The following is a 16,298-nucleotide window of genomic DNA, read 5'->3' on the forward strand; positions in this document are numbered from 1 at the left end:
GCTGAAAGGCACGCTGCCCTTTGAACACCTGGGAGTGGACTTCACTGAAATGAAACCTCACCAACACCGTTACCTGCTGGTCATGGTATGTACGTTCTCGGGGTGGGTAGAAGCTTTTCCTACCTGGACTGAAACAGCATCAGAAGTAGCCCAGTGCCTGCTTAGGGAAATAGTTCCCAGATTTGGATTTCCTACCAGTATTGGACCAGACAATGGCCTGGCTTTCATAGCTGATTTAGTACAACAAGTAAGCAAAACTTTAAACATCAAATAGAAACTGCACACTGCATATAGGCTCAGAGTTCTGAGATAGAGGAATGAACCAACTGGACACTTAAAGAGACTCTCCAAGTGGATCATAGAGATTGACTGCTCCTGGGTGGACTTGCTTCTGATGGCTCTGCTCAGACTCAGGATGACCCCACGGTCCTAAGGCTATTCTCCATACAAAATTGTGTATGGGAGGCCCCCTTCCCATAATAAAGCAGATGTCAACAAATGTGCCTCAGGTAAGGGGAGATGGGATTTCACAGCAGATGGAACTGGGTAAGGTAATAAGTCAGGTAACTAAGTTTATACAAGAAAGGGTGCCGCTCTCCCATGGGGAACAGATTCATGAATTTGTGCCTGGGGATCAGGTGTGGGTTAAGGACTGGAAACACGACTCCTTGGCCCCACATTGGAAGGGTCCATATACTGTTGTTCTAACCACTCCTACGGCAGTTAAAGTTGCAGGTGTCACTCCCTGGATCCTCCACATGAGGGTGAAGAGAACATACCACACAGACCCGGAGGACGCTGAGTGGACTATACAAAAGGACCCCACTGATCTCTGTGAAACCAAGATCATCTTAAAGAAGAAAAATAGGTGAAGCTCTACAATTAACTGCTGCTACAAGGACTTGCTGGTATCATCTTGGAACTAACCATAGTTTCAGCACAAGGAGGGACCTGTGCTATAATTAATGTTGAATGTTGTGTATATATTCCTGCTTTATCTGGCAATATATCAGCCACCCTAGATGACATGAACGGTCAGGTAAAAGCTATGTCTGATGATGATCTTTCTTTTTGGACTTCAGTCCTATCTTGAGTGAAGGGTGATTGGTGGAAAACTATATTTACCATTGTTATAGTTGCCTTGATAGTTCTGCTTTGTGGATCCTGCATTTTACAAAGTATTATGAACTTTGTAACCCAGAGCTTGGTGTCATTCTCCCAAATTGGCAGTCAGAGAGCCAGGGTGCAATATGTCCCTATGAGTGATGCTCATACTATGAGTTAAGAGCATCAAGAGGGGGGAATGTAGGAGGAAACAGACAGAACGGGCTCCATCTTGAAAGCAGGACTCCATCTTGGGCCGGACTGTGGACTTTGAGCTCTTGCCCAGGATCTATGGAAACGACATACCAACTGGAAAACCAGACCTCCCGGATGCAAGAACCCCAGGGCTCATACCTAGACTTTCCATTGCCTAAAAGAATACCCTAATTATCTGTGTAACCAAATAGAATCATAAATTCTATTATGCTTATTGGGGTATGACCACAAGCCTATTGATAATTGTCCACTGTTAACTACCTAGGCTTAAGGCATATGATCACGGGTTAACTTTGATTGTATCTTTCTCTTCCTTTGTTCAGACTAGTTTCAGGGAACTTGGGGAGGTGGGTTTGGGCACGTACACTTAGGGTATATAAGGTTTTCACAAAAACTGGTTGGGGTCTTTGGCTAAGAGGAGACACTGCGTTGGGCCCGCCGGTGTAATAAACTGCACTCCACTATCTGCATTGTCCTTCTGAGTGAGTTTGTTTCCCGGAACACGTGGCTACAACAGTAGTAGCAGGAAAGGTAATGATGGATTGAATAATAATTGGCAAATGACAACTTAAAGAAGTAACAACAAGGGGAATGAGAAATAATGGACTGTTTTAATTTTTTAAAAATCTTATACCCCAAATGAAAAAGAAAATGTTGCAACTATTTATAACCTATCACCTTGGTTATAAAATAAGAAATAGGCACCTTGCCTCAGGGAAGCAGTGACTCAATTGTGTGTTCTGGGACTTCATCAAGGATGAATCTCTTTTTCTTCCCTACCTACAATTGGATGGGGTGTCTTTCAACTGTTCACACTTTTGAAAGGAAAAAGGGAAATATCACTGACTAAATGCTGAAAAACAAATTGTGGGTAATAGCTGTTGTTACTGGGGCTTGGTGATGGGCAGGAAAGCCTGGAATGCTGCTGTCCATGCGGTCACAAAGAGTTGGACACGACTGAGACACTGAACTGAATGAACTGAACTATAAATAAAAAGGATTTTGTTGAAAAGCAATTTTGGTTGAACTTTTAGAGTTCTGAAATCTTTCATTCTCTATTAAATAAAAAATCAATTTAAGAAACCCCCTTCCCCCAAGGCTGAAGGCATATGTTCTTCTCCCTCCATCCCTCCATCTTTTCCCTTTCTCTTCCACTTTTCCCCTCCCTATTTCTGTCCCTTTCTTTCTCTCTCCCTCCCTCGCTTGCTTCTTCTTATGCATTTTCTCCCTTCTCCCTCCTCAGCCTTTCCTCATTTTCTCCCTTCCTTTCTTGTAGTGATTGTTGGCTGAGTCTCCAGTTGCCTGACACTATGTTGAAGACACAAAAGGGGCAAGACCTAATCCTGCCTCCACAGAGTTTACTTCCAAACGGAGACACTTCTGTTTTCCAACCTTGCTTGCATAGCTCATAAAATAATCATGATATGCACACACCAGAGCCCGAAAGCCATCTCCAGCCCCATACTTACAGCTATGGAAAACCGCTGAATGCTTTCATCCTCACAGTCCTGGATGACCTTATTCAGCCGGTGGTTGTCATGGGACTCTCCATCTGTCACAATTACCATGACTTTTTTAACCCCTCTTCGGGCACCCCGGGCTTCAGTGAAAGCCTCTTTCCTGAAATAATCACAGACAAAAGAGGAGCAATTCAAACATCAGCCCAAGTTTAGGCAAAGTGAACACAAAATGAAAACACTGCCAGCTCCAGGGAGCCCATTAACATTGACTCCCATTGTTCAAGCCAGGAGCCATGATGCTCATTGTTTGTAATAGGTTAAGATTTATTCCAGATGATGGAGAGGTTACCATTTTGCTAATCACCATTTATCCCTTGTGGGATATTTTGTTTACCCAAAAGGCAGCAGTCTTTCATTCTTTAGAAATTTCAAAGGGAAGGTGTTGACTGGAGCATACAGAAGTTTAGAGAAGGTCAGATTTTAAATACTCTCCCAGACCCACCTTTCTCTGTAAACATTCCTGTCTCACTTGACAGTCCTCTTTCTGTCTGCTTTTGGCAGAAGCTTTTGCTTAACTCTCACTTCCCACACCTAGTCTGACATTCACGGAAGAGTGTGGCCATCTTCTGAGCTACTGAGTGGGTGTGGGAGAAAACGGAGTATCTACATGGCTGTGAGTGCTTGAGAGTGCGCTTGGATATAGGGTAAAATTTAGACATAGGAATTAGACTGCAGATGGCCGTGGTCTGAGTCAGTGACAGAGTCGGGTTCATGGGGCAAGGAGGGTTTGGCTAGCTATGAAAGGTTTGGTCTGAATTAAGTTTGAGGACAAAGGCTGCTGGGGATGAGGTAGGAGGAGGTGGTATAGAGAGAAAGGACACATTGCGCTAACTTCAAAAAAGGAATTTTGATTTAATTCAACAAATATTTATGGAAAGTGATGGAAGATAGGGGAAACTGACAATTTTTGTTTGTTTTGCATCTCTTGCGTGCACACACGCGCGCACACAGAGGCACATTTTCCCTTTATTACTTTCTTTTACTCACTTCACGTTCCCCTCCAGAGTCTTGCACAAGAAGAGTACACTTTACTTAGGCTTAAAACAATGAATGGATTTCATATAATATTTTTTTTAGATTTTGGTATAAAATGTACCAATCATTGTACTGAATAGTCTATTTAAATATTTTACTTTGGTCAAAAGAAAATAAGAAAACAACAGAAAGATAAATATTTTACTTTGGTCATGAGGACAAACAGCTGCAGTTTGGAATACACCAAAGAAACACCTCTTGTTTTAACCTCCCAACGGTTTGCCACGGTAAATATTAGTTCTAATGTAGATACACAGTAAATGCACGGTAGCGGGTATCTTGTGAGGAGGGAGAGAGGATTCTGGTGATGTGAGCAAAACAATTCATCTGTGCTTGTTTTCCCTTTAAAAGGACTTACAGCAAATATGACAAGATGTTAAGAACTGGTGATTTTGTTTGATGTGTACATAGGATTTTGTTGTACTATGTTTTTTAATTTTCAATTTTTCCTACAATTTTCAAAAGAGAAAAAGAAGCTTTTTTTTTTTTTTTTTTTTTAGTACTGACCACTGGGGAATTGTGTATCTCTGCCCTCTATACCAGACAAACAGATTTTTTACTTCTTTCTATGTACAAAGGTGAAAAATAGATGTTAGAGTCTAGTCTTTAAATGAAATCTGGACATGGATATGATGAGATATCAATCCTTTTTACAATTCTGATTCCTTTCAGCAGGTGTCCCCAGCCTCGAGGATCAAATGCCTGATGATACGAGGTAGAGCTAATATAATAACAGAAATCAGGTGTACGATAAATGTAATGCACTTGAGTGATCCTGAAACCATCCTCCTCCTGCCCAGTCTGTGGAAAAATTGTTTTCCACAAAACCAGTCCCTGGTGCTGAAAAGGTTGGGGACCATTATCTTAGAAGATTGCCAAAATCTCCTGACTCTCTTGAAGATCAAGGCCATAACTGAATGAACATCAGCTGAAGGCGATGATTAAAAGACGTTCCTTAAAGAAAATCTGGTAGCTGTGAAACCAGGACTGGCTTTCTATGGGTAGCATTGGCAGAGCTCATGTGTGTAGCCTTTATGTTTCAAATATCTCCTGCAAATTGTGTTTGATCCCCATTTACCACCATCCATTATTCTCTCTTTAAAATGAGCATTGACCAGTCTGCATGGTTTCATACATTAATATACCCCAGGACAATCTCTTTCTTTGGGACAGGAGAATCCAGGCTTTATGAGTAAATAATGTGAAGCAACCAAAAGAAAGACAATTTGGGGTAGGGATAAGGGGACACAAAAATATGTTTAACTAGGAAACACTGAAAATGAAAGTAAGGATTCTAAATATTTAGAAATACTGTTTGAACTGATCCTGCCTGAAAAGAATAAAGAACAATTAAACATGCAAAACTAATTTATAAGAAGAGTACTTAGCAATATCATCATGGAGTTTTATTTATATACAAAACTCAATAAACTCTATGTCCCACAGCTAGACCCTCTGTGAAAACACAGAGGCAAAAGCCATATAGGGACATGGTATTCACAGTGGTATTTATGCAGGAGCAAATGCAGTCAGAATATTTCATCAGTGAGTTTTCAAAGATGAATATTCATTCTTAAGTGGTTGCCTTTGGAAGACACAGCTCCCTACAGGCTCAGAGTTTCAAAGAACACTTTGATTTACTTTGAATGTACACCCACATTTAGTCAATTATTTAAGAATTATTTAAGAATGTGCACTCAGCACACCTAAACATGTGCACTTCTGTGCATGCAAACTGGTGATCCTATGGGCAGGTAAATGTAAAATTACCCCATCTGTTTGTGGTTATTTTTCTCACAGGTCCCATATTAACTATAACCACATGCTTTTCTAACATTTATAAGTCTGAAGCGGAACATGAAAGTTAAAATTTTTGAAGATCCAATCCAGTCTTTGGAGTATCCATATTAACCGTTTTAGCCCTCTTAGAACATGGATCTTAACTGGCAGGTGGAATGAGAGGACGGGCTTTTCAGAGGCAGGTGAGAGTCCAGAAGCTGAAGGCTCTTAAGAGAAGGATCCTTAACGTTAGTCATAGCGCTCATTAGATTTCCTGTGATTTTGGTACTGTTTAGTTTTTGTTCAGAAGATTTCATGGTGATTAAGGGGGAGAAATAAGCAAAAGAGCTGAGTGGGATCAGGAAAAATACAGAAAAGAGGATGCTCTACTCTGTAAGGAAAGGACAGTTCTGTAGATGCTTGTAGAATGCAACTCAGCCAGAATGGATTATGTGCACTCCATGGAGGAGACTGCAGAAGGGAGGAAAGGAGGAATGTCAATTAGAGGGAATTTCGGGAAAGTGAGGAAGAAAAAGAGAGGGTACCAATGATGAAATCCTTTCCCCTTTTCAACCTTTTCACTGAAAATGTTTCAAATAAGACGTTAATTTGCCTTCTTAAAAACACTTATTTGAGAACTTGAACAACTCTACATCTGTAAATTTAAATCTGTGAAATGCTGTAAAATTATAGATATATTATGGTATACACATATACTGAATTAGAAGTGGACTAATTTAATCCATTTTTTATACCGAGACTACTAGAAGCTGAAAACAGAGAATAAAGGGAAAAGATATTATATAATATTACATCTTGGTACCCAAGAACGTCATGCTGTAGACCAAGTGGTTTTTTTGACTGGTTCTGCATCAATCAAAATCTTGGAATAAAAGGAAAGATAAGAAGAATGGTGAGATTGTAAAATAGAAAATTTGATCCTATAATTATTAGCTAATCAGTTGAATCTGATTTCAACAAGGTGGCTTTAAATATTACTAAGGTATTAATAACTGTTCCATTAATACTCCAAAGCACTAGACTGTAAGCAGGTATTTTTGCACAGTCTTTTACTTTGGCTTATTATTATTATTTTTTAATCTATATACCTTGCTGTGGGCTTTCCAGGTGGTGCTAGTGGTAAAGAATCTGCCTGCAATGCAGGAGACCTGAGACTAGGGTTCAATCCCTGAGATCTGGTTGGGAAGATCCCCTGGAGAAGGAAATGGCACCCCAATCCAGTATTCTTGCCTGGAGAATCCCACAGACAGAGGAGCCTGGCAGGCTACAGTCAGCAAATAGTTGGACACAACTGAGTGTCTGAACACACATACCTTGCTGTGTCTATTCCAAGGGCTGTCATGGTCTGCCGGCCACCTCTCTGGACTATTTTTTTTGCTGCAACAAGCACCTCTTCTGTTGATGAGTACTTATTGAGGTTGAACTCATGAGTTACATTTTCTCCATACTGTACAATTCCAACCTGAAATACCAAGTCACTGTGTTATCCATCTAGCAGACTTTCATTTTAACTGTCTTCAGTTTAAACACATGGATCAAATGTAATAATACAAGTTAGTCTTTCCAAAGGGTTTAAAACTCTACCAATACACAAATCCTTCTACTTTGACAGCAATAATCATTGCCATTTGTGAATATTCATATCCCAAAGGACACAAATGAGAGTGCTTTAATAAACCTCTCAAATGATTGGTTTCTCTCTTCAACAGTGTTTACTGAGTGACTCTGGCAGGCTTTGGGATTGAACATGAAACTGACATGGTCTCTGCCTTCATGGAGCTTCTAAACTATAGGGAGACAGAGAGATTAACCACAAGAATTATTCAAACACAGCTTCAACTGCAAAGTGTGAAAAAGGCTGTACTAACCGAAAAGCTATTACTGGCAAGTATAACCTAGAAGCGTAATTTAAAATGGGGGCTCAGGGAAGCCCTTTCAGAAGTGATTTTTGAGACTTAAAAGATATGTGCTAGGAGGGTGGAGGCCCGTCCTGGATGGCAAGTGTGAGGGTGGGTGGGGTCCACACTAAAGGAGCTGCGCCTGTGAAGAAACTGAGATGGCAAAGAGGTAGGTGCTCTGAGAACATCTACCTCTTGAGGAACAGCTGCCTCTGGACCTCTTGCTCTTGGTCCAGAACAATGAGTCTGGACCAAGCTGGGAAGAAAGAGGGGAGCAAGATGAAGGTGGACGAATGATCAGGGATGTTTTTGGCAAGGACACGTGTGTGTGCTTCCTGTTTCAAGTAGCTCAGCTATAGCTTCATGGTTCCTAAACTAGCCCTTCCCTTTCTTGTTCCCTGTCTTCTCTCTCTCTTACTGCCATACTCGTTCATTCCTTCTTTCCCACAGGTGGGTAGTGCAAGCAGCTAACTGCAAAGCCACCATGAAGTAAAAAGACTGAAGGTTAAGCGCAACTGATTCACTTCCCCTTGCCCATTTTCTTAATCCTTTTTCTGAACCCTCCTTTGAAGGTTGGTGTGAACCAATAAACTAACCTATATCAAGAACTGTGCCTGAAGTTACTCTTTGTTTAACCTTCCTACCCCCAAATTAGGGACTCAGAGAATTCTTTACCCAAAGGACTGTCTTTTTCTGAAAAGAAATTTTTTTTTTTTTAAATTTTTGACTGTGCTGGGTCTTCATTGCTGCAAGGGCTTTTCTCTAGTGATAGGCGCGGGTTACTCTTCATTGCGGTGTGCGGGCTTATAGTGGTGGCTTCTCCTGGTGAGGAGCACAGGCTCTAGGTTGCGTGGGCTTCAGTAGCTGCAGCTCCCAGGCTCCAGAGCACAGGCTCAACAGATGTGGAACATGAGTCTCGTTGCTCTGCTGTATGTGGAGTCATCCTGGATCAGGATGGAACCCATGTCTCCTATATTGGCAGGTGGGTTCTTTACCACTGAGCCACCAGCCTTTGAAGAGATTTTAAATTACTTTCCCAATGACCCTAACAGCTTTTAACCAGGAATTCAGGGAAATACTGAATAATTACTAAGGAAAACCATGTAGGTTTGCCATCGTCTTTGTGTGTATAAATGCTCAGTGTAAATAAAAGTAAAATTATTTTGTTATTTAGATATAATCATTGTGCCTAATTTATGGTCCCATGCTGAACAGAAGTTATTGAAAAGTACTAGGATTTAGTTGGGCAGTGCTGTGTTGCTATAGAAGTTAACTGCTCATCCATTCAGGGCGTCTTACAGAGTTGGTTTTGTTTTTATTTCTCTTTGTTTAGATTTGATTAAGCAGGAGACTAAAGAACTTTGAAAACTGTCACTCCTGTTATTATTCTTAGATATTTTACTACTTGGATGACTCTATCAAACACCCTAGTCTCTTATTTATTTGACTTCCTTGGCGTTAGTAATCTTTTCCTCTAGCTCACCTATGTCATCTGCTTCCAAGGTCTTCGCCTTGACCTTGTCATCTGGAAAAATTGCAGCACCTCAATCTCAATGTCAAATGTTCTTTTCTCTGACCATTAACTTTGGCTCATTTACCTAGTATATCTAATTCATCAATTCCTTGACCACATTAAGACTTCCCATTAATTCATATATGTTACTTTTTTTTTATCCAACCTAGATTCCATGATCCATCACCATAATCATTTACGTGCAAACATTTATCTCCTTTAACCTTCTTTCCCCTGCATTAACTAATTTGGCTAAGTTCCAACTGTGGTTAAGTCCAAATATCTCCTCTGTGAGTGATCCTCTGACACTGAATGCTGTTAGACAAAAACCACATACTTCGTAGACTGGTTTCACTTTAAAGTTTTGCTCATGAATCCCAAATAAGGTTGCACACAGCACTGCCCAACCATCCTAGTACTTTTTAAGAGTGAGTGTGCTCCCTTCAAATTCTGGTGATAAGGTGCTAACTCCTCAGGAAAAAGACGGCATCTCCTTTACACATGGGGAGGAGTTCACGTGAGAAGAGAAGGAAATCATACCAACTAAATAAGGCTGCTTTATGATGTAACACTTTACATTTACAACACACTTTTCATATCTTAGAGAACATACTATGAACCATTGGATTACTGGGGAAAATTGGGAAAATATAACATCTCAGTAAATCAGATATCAATGTTTTATGTCTTATTTCTATCATATCTATCTATCGATCTCTCTACTTAACATATATTTCACTTTTATAAGCTCATTCTTTTGTAAATACTGGGATATAAGAGAACTCGTAAAGGCTCATTCCCTCACCCTTTGTGTATACTTTGCTTCTCACCGCTGTTCCCGAGACTTTCATCAGATGATTGTCCTTGGACTGCTAGAGCTGCTTTGCCCCAAAGGTTCCAAGAGTCAGCAGTGTCTGGACTTTTCTCCCTCCTCATCCCTTGCCCTGCTCCACAGGCAAGGCCTGAGTGCAGGCAATGCAGGATCGGGCCCTTGACTTAACCTGGAGCCCCTTCCAGACCCAGCTTCACCTGAAGCCACATGCTTGCTTGCACTCCATGGCTGCTCTGTTTTGCTCCCCCAAATCACCTCCTATTTTCTTTTGGAAGCACTCCCTTTGTAAACTGCTATCACTTGGCTCCTGCTCTCAGAGTTTGCGTCTGGGCGATTGGATCTAAGGCAGTTATTATCTACACTTCTGCATTCTTTCTTCAGCCCAGGCCAGACATCACTGACTGCCTTGAACCTGGACCATGGCAATCATGGTCTCTGCACTGCTGATCTCCTTCCCTCCATTCCCACTGTCTTCAAATCCTTCTACATAGTGGTGGTAGATAAACTGTGTTAAGAGTCTGCTTCTATCACATGCCTTCCTTATTCAAAAACTCCAATAACTCTTCATTGCCTACATCAATGACTTTGAAATATACTTTAAAAGAGAACTGTAATTCTAATTAAAATAGAAAATAGATACAACTTCAAGCTGCTTCTTGAAATACTAGGCCTATAGGTTAAAATTCAGTTTTCCACCCCCTGAGTTTCAGCCACCCAACCATCTGGCCTTACCTTCTCTCATCATCCTCATCTTCAGGATTCTACCCAGACCAAATGCCCTTTCTTATCCCTGCAACTAAGCTAAGTCCTACCCATTTGGTAAGATTCAAGTTTCACTTTCTATGCAACTTTGTCCACCAAGTTGCCAATAGAGTCCATAGTGATCTTCTCTTTCTCCAAACTCTGAAGCAAACTTGTCTGTGCTGCTCCTGTGAGCACTGCATTCTTCTCAGCTTTTGTACACATGCTTTATCTCTCAACGACATTATAAGTTCAGAAGGGGCAGGCAGGGGTAAAGAGCAGGACTGCGTCATAGCTGTTGGTATCCTCTTATCCTGGACCACTATTTTGCTTTGCTCACAGTTGACCCTCATGCATTCTTACTAGATGAGTGTACCACTTCACACAGGCAAGTAGAAAACTGAGATAGGAGGGAAATAATGATAAGCAGAAAAAGAGAGATATGAAGAAGCGTGGGAAATTAGAAGAGTGGGCAGTGGGAACTCACATCTCAGGAGAATGACATTCAGTGTAGGTCCCTGGCTGACACAGGGGTTCTTATTTTATTAGGAATCAGACGGAAAAAGGTTTCTGCTGTGTTTTCCTCAGAAAAGGGTGCCATTTATTAACTTTCATCACAGGAAAATAGTCACATCACTAAACGTACGTAATGCTTTGTGTGAGACTCACTTTAATAGGAGCCATTTAAGTCCCAGCTTAGTTTATAAATTTAATGCAGGTGAAACAGATCTATACTAGCATAATGGGTGTAGGTGCATATATAACCAAGTCAAATAAATACGAGAATTAAATAATGAGAGAAAAAGTGATGAACACGCATGGTGAGGGAATGAATAGAAGAGAGATTCACAAGCACATTTATTGTCTCACAGGTCAGCCCTCAGGGAGGAAGGAGGATCCAGCTTCCTAAACAAGTTGCCCAGGTCAAGAACAGACAGCTAGTTATAAAAGCAGAATGGGAGAAAGCAAAGCAGTCTTGAGCCTGGAAAATCTGTCAAGGATGATCATTAAAGACATTTAAATCATTTCAGAAATTGAGAAAAAGATAAAAAACCCAATAGTCATCATATTTGACTTGAAGCAGCCAATTGTATTGGAATGGTCCAAAGACCCAGAGGGTGGAGCTAAGCAGAGAACTGGAGAGGAGTAGTAAAGAGAGAACGATTCTAGGTCTTCTTACTAAATGAAAAAATGTAGGCACAACTGGGTTAGCTCTGGGCCTTCTTTAGGGAGAATGGGAAGGGTAGCTTATGGCATCAGTATAAGATAAGTGGGTGAAGATAGTAAAATTAGACTCTTTTTTTAAAAAGATTTTTTATATAGACCATTTTTAAAGTCTTTATTGAGTCTGTTACAACATTGCCCTGTTTTCTGTGAGGTTCTTTTTTGGCTGCTAGGTATGGGGGATCTTAGGTCCCCACCAAGGGATCAAACCCACACCCCCTGCATTGGAAGGTGAAGTTTTAACCACTGGACTGCCAGGGAAGCCCCAACAATAAACTCTTACAAAGTGAGGCATGAGTAACAATAGAGGAACAGTTACTGTTCAGAGACAACTGTCAGGGACACATTTAACTCCTGGGGAGATATAGTTCGAACTTCTTGATTAAGTAGTTATAATTGCAAGCTGATTCACTATAGCATAAATGAGGCACAGAACTGGCTGAGAATCCTGCTACATGAGTAAGAGGAATACTTAGGACCTCCCACTTCAGCATAAAATTTACATTCATGTTTCAGATAAACCCCAAACTGATGTCTCCTTACCCTCCTTTTCCAGGGAATACTAACTTTCTAAGTTGCTAGGTATAATTTTTTTAAAAGTCCATAATCACACACTTTCAGAAAGCAATCATTAAAACAAAGTTTAACAGTTTTTCTGTCTGTCTGCCTCCCTCTGTTGTAAGTAAAAAAGGCCACACATTTCAAATAATACAAAAGAGCAAGGCTTTCCCTTACTCCTGAATTGCTCTGCACTGACTCAAAAGTGGATTACTCTGAAAGTGCTCTAAGAGTCTTTAATATGAAAACATGCATTGTGAATCACAAATTGGAAGACCTGATATATTTTATTCTTAATTAAGGGAATTTATTTTTTATGTGGAACATGTTCCACACCTCAAACAGCATAGCTTGGAAAATATTATTTTATTCAAATTGTGAATTACCTGCTTATAAAGATCAATTCATTGTTCTGCTTCATTCATGCCTGTTATATGTATGTCACACTGTCATGGATTGCTTCCCTGGTGGTGCTAGCAGTAAGGAACTCACCTGCCAATGCAGGTAGACATAAGAGATGCAGGTTCAATCCCTGGGTCGGGAAGATCCCCTGGGGAAGAAGATGGCAACCCACTCCAGTATTCTAGCCTGGGAAATTCCATGGACAGAGGAGCCTGGTGGGCTACAGTCCATGGGGTCACAAAGAGTTGGACACGACTGAAGTGACTTGGCAAACAGTCATGCATTGCAGTTTTCCAAATATAGGCCTTGACTTTAAGTTGGAAGTTTTTCAGGATTAGGGACAGAGTTTTAGAGTTTGTTATTTATATTGCTATACACCTAGCATAATACTTGATCAATAAGATACTTTGTAAATATCTGCTGAATTAAAATGAATTATCCAAGTGGCTTCCTTTCTTTTAAGAGTAGAGCAAGGAGGGAAGTGAATGTGAGGAATATGGAAGGAATGATGCTGTTAGAAATCACAAAAATAACTATTTTTTTTTCTCATAAAAGGTCACAAAAGAATGACAAGAGAGTTTAAGAAAGAGAAATGTTTAAAGTAGTTATTATATATACTACATCAAGGAGTTGTGAAGGAATGGAATTATCTCCTTCTTTAGAATTCTACCATTACTTTGTATTGTTAAGTTAGAGTTATAACACCAGTGCCTAAATTGTAATGCCCAGCATGAGTTTAGATTGGATAGTTAATACTATCCAATCAATGGCCTCTTTAGGGGAATAATGACAGGGAAGCACCATAAAGTTTTCTTTGTGTTTGTAGGATGTACAACTGCTTTACATAATAAGTCCTCGGTCTTTGGGTCTGGTCATTTAATGTTTTCCTTTACCGAACTACAGTGCAAAAGCCCTGCCTTACAACACACTGCTGCTGCTGCTAAGTCGCTTCAGTCGTGTCCGACTCTGTGTGACCCCATAGAAGGCAGCCCACCAGGCTCCCCCATCCCTGGGATTCTCCAGGCAAGAACACTGGAGTGGGTTGCCATTGCCTTCTCCAATGCACGAAAGTGAAAAGTGAAAGTGAAGTTGCTCAGTTGTGTCCGACTCTTAGTGACCCCATGAACTGCAGCCCACCAGGCTCCTCTGTCCATGGGATTTTCCAGGCAAGAGTACTGGAGTGGGGTGCCATTGCCTTCTCCTTACAACATGCTTCTACTGTAATTAATTAGAGTATGAATTCAAGTTAACTGTCAACATAAACCATTCTGAGACCATGTTAACTGAAACTGGGCTTAACCTTTGTCCCTACGGAGAGGCATATGAACAGGACTGGCTCACAGGTAAACGAAATGTATTCTCAGAAACACAATAAAGTTGGTATATGATAGGTCTTTAGTTGGTCTCTTGCTTGATGGAAGGTGATGCAATGAAATTGACTCATACTCAAAAATACGATGCTGGAAGGTGTTAAGAGGGGGAAGACTATGGGAGAAATTGAGACCAGAAGTGAATGGGGCTACATGTGTTGAACACCTGAAAAGAAAAGCCTAAAACACAATGTTCAAAGAATATTCAAACTATCACACAATTGCACTCATTTCACATGATAGCAAAGTAATGCTCAAAATTCTCCAAGCCAGGCTTCAACAGTATGTGAACCAAGAACTCCTAGATATTCAAGCTGGATTTATAAAAGGCAGAGGAACCAGAGATCAAATTGCCAACATTCACTGGATCATTGAAAAAGCAAGAGAATTCCAGAAAAACATCTGCTTCATTGACTACGCAAAAGCCTTTTACTGTGTGGATCACAACAAACTTCGGAAAATTCTTAAAGAGATGGGAATACCAGACTACCTTACCTACTTCCTGAGAAACCTGTATGCAGGTCAAGAAGCAACAGTTAGAACCAGACATGGAACACCAACATACTGGTTCCAAATTGGGAAAGGAATATGTCAAGGCTGTATATTGTCACTCTGTTTATTTAACTTATATGCAGAGTACATCATGCAAAATGCTGGGCTGGATGAAGCAAAGCTGGAATCAAGACTGCAGGGAGAAATATCAATAACCTCAGATATGCAGATAACATGATAACACCATCCTTATAGGAGAAAATGAAGAAGAACTAAAGAGCCTCTTGATGAAAGTGAAAAAGGAGAGATAAAAAGCTGGCTTAAAACTGAATATTCAAAAAATGAAGATCATGGCATCTGGTCCCATCACTTCATGGCAAATAGATGGGAAAACAATGGAAACACTGACAGACTTTATTTTCTTGGGCTCCAAAATCACTGCAGATGGCAACTGCAGCCATGAAATTAAAAGATGGTTGCTCCTTGGAAGAAAAGCTATGACCAACCTAGACAGCATATTAAAAAAGAGAGATATTACTTTGCCAACAAAGATCTATCTAGTCAAAGCTATGGTTTTTCCAGTAGTCATGTATGAATGTGAGAGTTGGACCATAAAGAAAGTTGAGTGCCGAAGAATTGATGCTTTTGAACTGTGGTATTGGAGAAGATTCTTGAGAGTTCCTTGGACAGCAAGGAGATCATACCAGTCAATCCTAAAGGAAATCAGTCCTGAATATTCATTGGAAGGACTGATGCTGAAGCTGAAGTTCCAATACTGTGGCCACCTAATGCAAAGAGCTGACTCATAGAAAAGACCCTGATGCTGGGAAAGGTTGAAGGCAGGAGGAGTAGGGGATGACAGAGGATGAGATGGTTGGATGGCATCACCGACTCAATGGACATGAGTTTGAGCAAGCTCTGGGAGATGGTGAAGACAGGGTAGCCTGGCGTGCTGCAGTCCATGGGGTCACAAAAAGTTGGACATGACTGAACATCTAAACAACAACAAAAACATAATGTAGAGCAGTGTCTTGGCAGGGGAGAGTCCCTACAATCAAGTCTCTTCTAGCTCGATGACTTCATGAAGCTGAATGGGAGAGTGAGAGATGATGGTCACTACAATAATGATTTTTAACACAAAGAGAAATTTAAAAATTCGAGAAATTACATTTTTCCAACATAAATGACTTGCCTCCTATTTGCTAGGCAACACACAAACTCTGAACTGTATTCTATAAATAGAAGGATTAATGCACAACACTGTTATTGTGGAATTCACATTCCACCAGGAGAGATGGAATCATGAAACAAAAAGCGATGCTTCTGAGTGATGAGAGCAGTTGATTAACGGTGTGCAAATGCTGTGGGGATGTGGAGGGGAAGGGACTTTTGGGGGGAATAGCCATAGGGAAAGTCATATTTGAATTGAGTCTCAAAAGTTCGCCTAGCACGTGGGGACTGGGGTGGAGAAGGGCTTTCCAGGCAGAGAGAATCCTGTGAACACAGAGCGATGTGTTTAGGGAAGGTCAAGGCAGGAGTGACTGCAGGCCAAGAAGAGAAGGAGGCAGTGCCCAGCAGTAGGTGACAAGTGAT

General features: G+C 40.7%; 1 protein-coding gene across 3 annotated transcripts in view; it reads right to left on the reverse strand.

The window, feature by feature from the left end:
- ITGA1 (integrin subunit alpha 1) overlaps positions 1 to 16,298 on the reverse strand; it is a 182,045-nt gene that overhangs the window by 77,908 nt on the left and 87,839 nt on the right. For all 3 annotated transcript variants that reach the window (XM_070774687.1, XM_019982758.2, XM_070774688.1), the window contains exons 7-8: positions 6,989 to 7,137; positions 2,790 to 2,940 (exon numbers count right to left, since the gene is read on the reverse strand). In XM_070774687.1, coding sequence (XP_070630788.1) covers positions 2,790 to 2,940; positions 6,989 to 7,137 — 300 coding nt within the window. The remainder of the gene's footprint in view (positions 1 to 2,789; positions 2,941 to 6,988; positions 7,138 to 16,298) is intronic.

This window comes from Bos indicus, chromosome 20 (assembly GCF_029378745.1).
Source record: "Bos indicus isolate NIAB-ARS_2022 breed Sahiwal x Tharparkar chromosome 20, NIAB-ARS_B.indTharparkar_mat_pri_1.0, whole genome shotgun sequence".
Taxonomy (NCBI): domain Eukaryota; kingdom Metazoa; phylum Chordata; class Mammalia; order Artiodactyla; family Bovidae; genus Bos; species Bos indicus.